This window comes from Pteropus alecto, unplaced genomic scaffold (assembly GCF_000325575.1).
Source record: "Pteropus alecto unplaced genomic scaffold, ASM32557v1 scaffold39, whole genome shotgun sequence".
In the NCBI taxonomy this organism is placed as follows: domain Eukaryota; kingdom Metazoa; phylum Chordata; class Mammalia; order Chiroptera; family Pteropodidae; genus Pteropus; species Pteropus alecto.
The window spans coordinates 8,384,647-8,395,409 of NW_006443568.1; the positions used below are offsets into that span (position 1 = coordinate 8,384,647).

The window sequence follows — 10,763 nt, forward strand, 5'->3', positions numbered from 1 at the left end:
TCAAATTTAAGAGAGTGAAGGAGAAGCAGCAGTCAGAGTCTGCCAGGAGCAGTCAGAAAGAAGGGAAGAGAAGCAGGAAAAGGTGTCATTCTGGAAACCAAAGGAGGAAAGGGTTTTGGGGTGGGTGTGGTGAGAGAGATCTGAGTGATTGCCTGGGGTGATGGGAAAAAAACTAGGGTGGGTGGCAAACGATTTCAAAATAGAGCTCATCAGCTAGCTTGATGAGCTTCCCTTCTCCCAGCCTCAAGTTCCTCATCTGTAAAATGAACTCATGGAGGGCCAGTAATGAGATGGACTAATAGACTGGTGGCACCCTGATGAGGTAACTGGTAGTGGGTTTCTAGCAATTTTAGTTCAAGAGGAAACCCAAAGAGTGGAAATGAGAAGTCTAACCTTTATTGGGCACCTACTATGTGCCAGGCGTTCTAATTTCCCTTCTCTATGATCCTCAACACCAGGCTGTGAAGCAGGTATGAGTCCCCTTTTAAGAGTGATGACATTGAATCTTGGATTGTGAGGTGACTTTTCCCAGGAGGCTGAGTTGGGGGTTGAACCAGATATACCTGATTCTTCTTGGCTCTTCCCAACAGGTGGTACTTTGGAAAGATTGGGAGAAAGGATGCAGAGAGGCAGCTGCTCTCCCCAGGCAATCCCCAGGGAGCCTTTCTCATTCGGGAGAGCGAGACCACCAAAGGTAGGGACTGCACCATGACTGGCCCTGGACAGGGACAGCCTAGCCTATAGGGTGGGGCTAGGAGTGGTGGGGTGGGGCTTGTGTCAGGGCCAAGACTGGGACAGGGTAGAGGGGCAGAGCTAAGACCGGGACTGGGTTCAAGGGATGTGGCTGTTCACCTTCAGAGTCCCTAGCTTTTTGGGCATCTCCTGGTTTCCAGACTGGGAGCGAGGAAAAAAGCAGGTCCAAAGATGACCCTTCCCCACAGGCGCATACTCCCTGTCCATTCGGGATTGGAACCAGTCCAGAGGAGATCACGTGAAGCATTACAAGATCCGCAAGCTGGACACAGGTGGCTACTACATCACCACACGGGCCCAGTTTGACTCCGTGCAGGAGCTGGTGCAGCACTACATTGGTGAGCATGGGTCCTGCTGAGACTGAGGCCCAGAGGAGGGAAGGTTCTCCCAAAACAGGAGTGGCTGTCCCGGGCTAGAACCCAAGTCTCTTCACCCAGGACACTGCTCTGTAGGATTCCAGAGGAAACTGAGGCCTGAGGCTATCTATGGCCAAATGGTGCCCCCTAATGTCTGAGCTGGGTAGGAGGCAGAATAGGAGAGACCTGGATGGGCTGTGAGGGTTGAAGGGAAGGTGGGAATCATGCCCGGGTTTCTGCTTTGGTTGGTTAGGGCAAGAATGAGATGCATGGAAGGGCGAAAGCCGCATGTCTACATCTTTGTCTGGAATCCTCAACTCCATTTCCACCTGTCAGAATCCCATGTTCTTCTTGGAGGGCCATATGGAGGCCACCTCCTATGGGAAGGCCCCCAATCCTTATAGGGATTATCTCTCCCTCTTGGTGCCACTTTCTTCCTTGGGCACCAACATGTTCACCTACTCAGTGGGCGGGGTTCCCTTCTACCCTGGCCTGTGGGCTCGCCTGTGGCCTAGTTCCTTATAACTGTTCTTGAAGGCTAGAGTGGGATAAGGAATGTATGGGGCTGTCCTGGCCCACCTGTGACTTCCAACACCCCGCTCCCCAGAGGTGAACGACGGGCTGTGCCACCTGCTCACTGCGGCCTGCACCACCATGAAGCCGCAAACGCTGGGCCTGGCCAAGGACGCCTGGGAGATCAGCCGCAGTTCCATCGCGCTCGAGCGCCGGCTGGGCACCGGCTGCTTCGGGGATGTGTGGCTGGGTACGGAAGTCCCAGGGGCCGGGGCCGGGGCCCGGGGCCGGCGCGAGGGCTTGGGCTGTCAGCAAGCCGGTTCTGACAAGCCGCCGGCGCCCGGCAGGCACGTGGAACGGCAGCACAAAGGTGGCGGTGAAGACGCTGAAGCCGGGTACCATGTCCCCGAAGGCCTTCCTGGAGGAAGCGCAGATCATGAAGCTGCTGCGACACGACAAGCTGGTGCAGCTGTACGCCGTGGTGTCGGAGGAGCCCATCTACATCGTGACCGAGTTCATGAGCCACGGTGAGGGGCGGGGTCGGGAGGTGGAATCTGGGGGGTGGGACTTCGGGCGAAGTTAAAGTGGGTGTCTGGGGGAGGTACCTCGGTGGCAATCTGTTATGGGACGGGAGACGTTGAACCGAGTCCCAATAAGGGTCTGGAAGAGTGAGACTGCGTGAGTGCTGGGAGTGGGGCCAAGTTAGACCCGGCCGTGTCAGGTTTTGGGCTCGGAGTCTCTAGCGTTGGGATAGTCAGCTCGTGGGTGGGGCTTGCGAAAGCAGGATCTGATGGGGAAGGGCCTGGGGTGGAGTCTGAATGGGGCGTGTCTGGGAGGAGTGATCGAGGCAGAGAAGAAACGAGTTGTGGACAGAATCGGGGTATCTGTGGCAGCGGTGCCTGGGCGAGATCTGTGAGACGTCGAGGCACCTGGCGGGATCCTGAGTGGTGGTGGATCAAAACGAGAGGGCTGGGAACAGGGGGCGGGGCCGAGCTCTAGGAGCCGGGTTCTGGATAGAGGCGAGGCTGAGGAAGAGAAGGCTGGCCTGGAGCTAGGGGTAGGGTCTTGATGATGATTTTCTGGGTTCCTCTCCTCAGGTAGCTTGTTGGAGTTCCTCAGGCGCCGGGAGGGCCAGGATTTGACGTTGTCCCAATTGGTGGACATGGCAGCCCAGGTAAACTGGGACAGCAGCCTTCACCTCTCAGGCCCCTCTCTTATTAACCTCCCACAAATCTCTGTGTCCTCAAACATCCACCCTACCCCCCTGGACGTGCTGCCGCACCCACTGCTGTGCAACCTTGAGGCAGGGCACTGAGCCAGTCTCTGAGCCTCAATCTCCTCATCTGGAAAGTTGGTTTTTCAAATGATCTGTCAAACAAGCCATGGTCTTCCCATCTCTCCATACCTTGGCCCTCAGGTGGCTGGGGGAATGGCCTACATGGAGCGCATGAACTACATCCACCGCGACCTGCGGGCAGCCAATATCCTTGTGGGGGAGCAGCTGGTGTGCAAGATCGCTGATTTCGGCCTGGCTCGCCTCATCGAGGATGATGAGTACAACCCTCAGCAAGGTGCCCTGCCTCACCCCACCATGGGGCCCTACATACTCAGGAACCCTTCCCCACCCCAAACCATCTGGCACACTCCGATCCTGATGAAGTGTAGTAGTCAACTCTGGGTTCGAATCCCGGCTCCTCCACTTACCAGCTATGTGGCCTTGGGTGTCACCTAACTTCTGTGAGCTGTCTTTTCTCATCTGTAAAATGAAAATATTCAGCCAACAAATATTTATCAAGTACCCACTGTGTGCCAAGTACTGCTATAATTCTCAAGGGAAAGACCATAAAGTATGATAGCATGAACTCTAGCCAGAATGCCTAGGTATGAATTCTAAGTACTTACATACGCTGTGTGACCTATGCAAGTTACTCAACTACTCAGTGCCTCCTTTTCCTCATCTGTACAATGGAGATAATAGTAACATGTACCTCATGGAATTTTCGTGAGAGTTAGATGAATTAATGCATGTAAATCACTTAAAATAATGCCCGGCATGTAGTAAAGGCTATACAGCAGGTCCTCAGATAATGTCGCTTTGTTCAACATCGTTTTGTTATAACATTGACAAGCGAAAAATTTGATTTCCCACTGGGGTCACTGTCTGTGTGGTGTTGGCATGTTCTCCCCGTGTCTGCATGGGTTTTCTCCCATTTCCTCCCTAATCCCAGAGCTGTGCACGTGAGGCGAATGAGCGTGTCTACATTGGCCCAGTCTAAGAATGTGGGTGTGAGTGGCCCTGAGATGGAAGGGTATCCAGTTCAAGATGGGGGTCCCACCTTGGGCCTTGAGCAGCCAGGAGAAGCTTAGGCCACCTCTACCCTGAACTGGAATAAGTGGGTTGGAAAATAATTATCTTACTTGTTTTTATTCGTCTTTCTTTAATGTATGTATAGCTCACATTTATTTCAATGTTTACTATTAGAAGTGTTTTGGATCTTTATTTAGAAGTTTGGTAATGATTTTGTACCCAGAAATATGCTGCAGGAACTTCACTCCTATTTATATCTATTATTAGTCTAGGGTAAAATTGGTTTCATTGTACATCGTTTCACTTAAAGTCACACTTTCCAAGAACCTAGTGACATTGAGAGAGGACTTACCATATAAATGTTAGATGTTATTATTATGAGAATTATTACAATGTTTATAAAGTGTCCAGCACTATACTAGCCACATAGTAAGTGCTGGCTTGATAGTGGTCCTTTCTGTTATGCTCAGGGTCCCCAATCCTAAAGATGCCATTTTTTAAATCCAGCTGTTCCTCCTCACTAACTTTCCCTTCTCTCCCAATCTCTCCAGGGGCCAAGTTCCCCATCAAGTGGACAGCCCCAGAGGCTGCCCTTTATGGCAGATTCACTATCAAGTCAGATGTGTGGTCGTTTGGGATCCTGCTCACTGAACTCATGAGCAAGGGCCGAGTCCCTTACCCAGGTTTGTAGAGGAATGGGGAGATGGAAGGGTGGTCATGGAGAAGGACTTTCTTCTGGCTGCCTCTTTGGAAGGAGCTAAGCCCCGTGACTGATGAAGTCTCCCCCTCCAGGCATGAATAGCCGGGAAGTGTTGGAACAGGTGGAACGTGGCTACCATATGCCGTGCCCCTCAGGCTGCCCAGCATCCCTGTATGAGGCCATGTTGCAGACCTGGCGTCTGGACCCAGAGGAGAGACCTACCTTCGAGTACCTGCAATCCTTCCTGGAAGATTTCTTCACATCCACAGAACCCCAGTATCAGCCTGGAGATCAGACATAGCCTATTTAGGCATCAGCCACCTCTCTGCCCACCAGCCCTTTCTAATCCCCAGGGCTCTGGTCCCACAGTCCCCAGGCTTAGGACCCTATAGAGTCCTAGCATGTCAGAGCAAGCAGGTTACTCTGATATCACCGAGGACAACTCACTTATTTAAAGATGGGCAAACTGAGGCTCAGAGATCATTCCTCACTCCCTCTAGCCTCAAGCACTATTTCTCTCCTTCCAACTTAGGCCACTACCTGTGTCTAGTCTCCTTGTTCCCTCCTCCAAAAAAAGAAATGCTCATACCCTCTCTAGTTATTTATAAAACTGTATATCCTTTCCCTCACTTATCTCTCATCCCTGCTTTACTACCCCATCATCCCACCCTGGGTCCGGGACCCCAGAATTCACCCCTTATCTTATGTCTGTAAGTTGCAAAGATAAGGAAAGACTTTGTTGAATGCTGTAGTCCAGAACTGGGGTCCAAGTCCAGGGACTGGGGGGGAGGGTTGCTGAGGGCTCACCCCCTCTCTGAATCATGTGTCTGTTTTTTGATTTTGTAAATAAGAAAAATGATAATATGAATCCTTGAGTCAAGAAAATCCCTTCCTTTGGTCAGGATGGTGGTCAGTGGGAAGTGAGTGGGGCTGCTTTGGGAACGTGAGAGAAGTGCCCTAATGCCTACTGAGCATGAGGCACCCAAGGGGTGTTTTAGGACACCCCAAAATGATGCTCTTCCCCATGGGAGTTTAGGATGAGTTGAGAGATGAATACAGAAGACAGGCAACTGGAGATCAAAATGTCCCCTTCATTACTGATGTCCTCTTAGTCTGTGTGCAGTGGATTGCTAAGTCTTTATGTGATTTCAGTTTGTCACAACAACTGGGGGCTCCTATTGGCATGGAGTAGGGAGGGATTGGAGGTGCTGAACAACCTGCCATGCACCTGTGCAATGAGGAATTGTCCCACTCCCAGCTTCCCCTTTGAGAAACTCTGGCAGCAGGTGTGCCTCCATGTGGAAACAAGAGGAAGAGAGAATAAGAGTTCTCACCTCTCCCATCAGGAAATTGTTGACCCCCTGACTTACTAAGGGGGTGGATGGGGAAAGAGGCTGGGAGCAAGGAATCACTCCTGCAATTGGCAAACAATTACTATGTATTAACTCTATGAAGGGCCCTTTGCTAGGCAGGACCCCAGCAACACAAACATGAACAAGACCAATCCCTGTCCTGGAGGAGTTCACAGTCATTGCTGGAGAGAAATAATAGTAATGTCTGCCGAATGCCAGATGTATTTACATCTATTAATAATCCAGTCCTGAGTTTGGTTCTATGATTAGCCACCATTCGCAGATGAGGAAACAGGCTCAGGGGTCACATGGATATATGTGACAAAGCTGGGATTTGAACCCAGGTTTCACAACAAGGCCCATGATTTTTCTACCAGACCTCACTACCTCTGGGCTTTGGGAAGAGATCCTATCTACCCCAGATAGATGATTGGAAGATCCTTCTCCCTTGACAAATTGATAGAAAGATTCCTTGGAAACTCTCCTAAGTTGCATGACCTAAAGGAAAGGGGGCAAGGTGGCCAATATAGATTGAGAATTTCCCATGCTGGGATCTGCTGAGTGAGAGCAATAAGATGGAGAGAGGCCAAGTGGATGCTTACAGATATGGTCACAGAATTGGGAGCCTTAACTCTGCACATTCAAACTCTCAGGGACCAAGGCTTCCTCAGGGCCATTATCTCTGGCCGACCAAACTCATAGGATTCTGATATATAAGCCAGAGGTCCAGGGTTTCCATCTGCCACGGGGTAAGCAGAGAAGAGCACAGTTCTAGAGCTGTACTGCCTGGTGTGAACCTTGCCTCCACCGCTTGCGAGCTGTGTGATTCTGTCCAAGTTATTAATTTCTCCAAGCCTCAATTTCCTTATCTATGAAATGGCAATAAAATGCTCAAAACATGTTAGCTCTCTGTCACCACCTTTTACAAATTATTTACTCTATGCCAGGTATCCTGCTAAGTGCATGCTGCCATTTAATTCTCACAGAACCCTATGAGGAGAAGGCTGTTGTATCTTCATTTGACTAATAGGGAAACTGAAGTACAGTGAAGTAAATAGGTTATAGAACATAAGTGGCAGAGCAGGAGCTTGAACCAGGTCCTCTGATTCCAAAATCAGTGCTCTTACTCTCTACAGCCTTTTCCTGGGACCAAAATGATTTTATCTGCCTGATGGGATTCTTCCTGGTACCTAGACACCCACTAAGTTTACATGAAGGCCCAGCAGGGCAGTGAACCACCTGGAATTCACTGGGCCCTCGCTGCTCAGCAGAGACCAGAGCTGCCTGAGCTCGGAATCACTGTATCTACTGCTTCCCTGTCCCTCCCTCTGGTGCAGCTGAATAAATTCTCCTTTGCACCCCCTTTTCTGTGCATCCTTCTGTTCCCTTCAGATAGAGCACAATGCAATTGATTAGGCCTCTGTTTTCTCAATTTCAATCACATCCCCGCCCTGCTTCCTTGAGATTACAGGCGGGTCACCTTGATTGCGGTTTCCACTGTTCACAAAACCCTTCAGTCGTTTACAAAACCATCTCTCGCCTCATTCACTCCCCCACCTGGCTCTTCTCTGTGATGTGTAGATTTTACTGACTTAAGACTCAGAGGGCAATTTTATTTCCAAGTTCATGGTAGGGGAGGAAGACACCTAATTGACTAATGCTAGATGCTTCACATGCATCATCTAATATGATCCTCCCGAGACAGTGCAAAAGTGTGATTATTCCGTTTTATAAAAGAGGAAACAAAGATTCTGAGAGGCTTCGACACTTACACAAGGTCAAATAGCTGGATAGGAGAGTCAGAATTTGAACCCAGGTTTATGTGACTCAAAGTCTCATGCATCCCACCATGTCACATTCCCTTAGTTGATGGAGCAGCATGGGAAAGTATAATACTAACCCAAAGCAGATATGGGTCTGGGGTAGCCCCATATGTGCTGAAGTTTGTATTTGTAAAATAACCAAGTCATTTATTAATTTCACATTTACTGATGTTTCCTGTAAGCTGGTCCTGCCCAGGAGGCAGAATAGTAAACAATTACAACACTTAGGGGCAAAGGTCAGTCTGAAGGCCAAGGAAGATTTCTTGGAGGATGTAAAAGAAAAGTCTGCCTGATGAAGCAGCCAGAGGGCGATACCATTTTCCACTGAGGAACTAGCACATGCAAAGGCCCAGAGGTATGGTAGAGCAAAGCTAAGACAGGCAAGTGCAACCAATTATGTATGGGAGGATTGAGAGTGCAGTTAAGGCGTGGAAGAAGGTTGGAAGGTCAGAGGCAAGAGTTAGGAGTGTCGGAAAACCAAGGGACAAGTCTCATGAATTGTGGAGAAAACTCAGATATCTGGGGGGCCTAGGACCTACTGAGGGGTAGTCTCTCTTGGATACCACCCTACACACACACACACACACACACGCACCCCACACACACACACACACACACACACACACACACACCCCCACACACACACAACCTCCCGCGCGCGCGATGGTCTTGCAGTGATGTCCACACACCATCTAGTGGTGATTCTCAGTACTACATTTAAAACTGCAGCAGGAACGTTTCTTCTGGGATACGAGTAGGTAGGTCCCTTCATAATTTTCCCATCCCATAGAACGGGAGATACAGTACAGTTCCTGCTCTCAGAGCTCACAGTAATGGTGATGAGGGTAAAGTGGACAGACATAGGCAGAAAATATGAGTGAATAGGGGAGGGTCCTAACTCAGTCGACAGAGGAAAATCTGGAAGCCTTCTCAGTGGAAATTTTGCTTTATTGGAGACTTCCAAAAAGAGTAAAAGTGCTTGATAAAGAAGAAAGAGAAGGGCATTCCACAGAGTTAAGTGACCTCAGAGGCAGAAAATGGGACCATTCAGGTAGTTACAATTAGGTAGGTGTGACCGGAGTGAAAAATTGGATAGAGGGGAGTCAGTGGCTAAAGATAAAGATGGTGAGTCTTTATCTTTAGGTAGGTGTGGGTCTTGTCTGCCATGCACTCAGGCTAGGAGTCTAAGCTTTGGACCATGCAAAGCACTGAGGGGTTTTAGCAGGGGAATAACAAAGTCGGATTCACTTTCTAGAAGTAACTCTCTGGTCAAGGAAGAATGGGAAGGGGAGAGGTAAGAGAGGGTTACCTCTCTTGGATACAAAACACCACACCAGGACACATAGCTTTGAGTAGGCCTGTGAACCAGATACATGATGATACCTGCAGACATGTCGGTGGAATCCCAGGCTGAGCACCCAAAGATAAACAAACATGCTGATATACACTCAGACACATAATTCAGGTCCACGAGTCGACAGGAAACCAAAGACACGCATTCACTCCCAGGCACAGACTGACAGAACCACAGTCACCCTGATGGATACAGGAATTCTCTCTCTCTCTCTCTCTCTCTCTCTCTCTCTCTCTCTCTCACACACACACACACACACACACACACACACGCAGTGTGGCTGTCAAGGGCCCTGCCCTGCCCCCCTCTGTCTCCCCCGGGTCCCTCACCACCTCCGGCAGGAACAAAGCTGACCTTTGCCCTCTGGCCTCTGGCCTCTCCTCCCACGCCCCCTGCCCAGAGGGAGGAGCTGTTTGAAGTCTGGGCTGCAGCTGGGGTTTCCTGTTGCCTGAAGGAATGTGGGAGGACTTGCAGGGAGCGGGGAGCGAAGAGGGGCCTGCACAGGAGGAGGGATAATGGGGCCCGGGGGCCTTAGTTCCCACTGTACCACAATGAAGTGGGGCTTTCTGCTTCCATGGTCTCTTGGACTCCAGCTCTGGGCTGTTCTCATCCAGAGGAGGGGAAAACCAAGGCCATAATGGCTCTAGCCCAATGGACCTCTTGTTCCTGGATCTGTAGCTCAGTGGCTTAGGATAGGTCCTCAACCTCTTTTGGCCTCAGTTTCCCCTTCTGTGGATTAGGAAGAACCCCTTTCTAGCAATCCTGAGGGAGCTCCAAGAGTGGGGCTAGCCCCAGAACTGTAGTCAGAGAGGCAGCGCCCATCTCTACTTAAGGCTCACTTCACTGTCATTAGCCCCAGGGGCCTGGCTCCAGGCTGCTGCAACCTCTCAGTTATTGTCATTATTATTATATGACTCAATAATCCCTCAGCATGCCTTTGCCAGGTTTCAAAGTGCTTTCACATCCATGTGCTCAGTAAGTCTTCTCAACAGCCATGCCTGTAACACAGGGAAGGAACTGATTACTCCTCTATATTGTACATATGGAAACTGAGGCCCATAGAGGTTAAGGATGCACAATAAAAGCCGCATCAGAACCAGCTCTGTCTGGCTCCTATCTCGCAAGCCTCTAAGCCCTGAAGCCCTGAAACTTTATCTCTAGACTCTCACCTTTATTTTCTAGAGTCTTAGCTGTACCACTTTCTGCTTATATTGAAACAAAAGTGGTTGGAGTGAGCTGAGCCCAGAAAGGGATAATGCAGGCTCTTCCAGAACCTGGGTCCCCTCCTTCAAGACGGCTTTCTCCCGGAGTTTATGGGCTACCTGCCCAGGCTGTAGTAACACCCACACTATGTTTAAGGACTGGGTAGCTAACCCTAACCATTTTAGAAGAGGCTGCTGAGGCAGTCATGGAGATTAGACACTAGGTGGCAGCAGCAGCCCACAGAAAGACTCAGCTTGAGTTTGTCTGGGGAGACAGTACCCCACTCAACAGAATTTGGAGAGGCTCCAAGAGAAAGACCAGCCCCCAGAAGACTTGGAAACCCTGTAATGCTGAGTCTCAAGTGATGCTCAACACTTTGGTGGTTAAGAGCACCCTCCCTC

General features: G+C 50.0%; 1 protein-coding gene across 1 annotated transcript in view; it reads left to right on the top strand.

The window, feature by feature from the left end:
• The window catches only part of FGR (FGR proto-oncogene, Src family tyrosine kinase), a 10,865-nt gene extending 5,434 nt beyond the window's left edge, over positions 1-5,431 (top strand). The window contains exons 5-12 of the mRNA XM_025041408.1: positions 591-694; positions 942-1,091; positions 1,717-1,872; positions 1,970-2,149; positions 2,720-2,796; positions 3,040-3,193; positions 4,482-4,613; positions 4,723-5,431. Of these exons, the coding sequence (XP_024897176.1) occupies positions 591-694; positions 942-1,091; positions 1,717-1,872; positions 1,970-2,149; positions 2,720-2,796; positions 3,040-3,193; positions 4,482-4,613; positions 4,723-4,931 (1,162 nt within the window). The 3' untranslated portion in view covers positions 4,932-5,431. The remainder of the gene's footprint in view (positions 1-590; positions 695-941; positions 1,092-1,716; positions 1,873-1,969; positions 2,150-2,719; positions 2,797-3,039; positions 3,194-4,481; positions 4,614-4,722) is intronic.
• Positions 5,432-10,763: the final 5,332 nt, after the last annotated feature.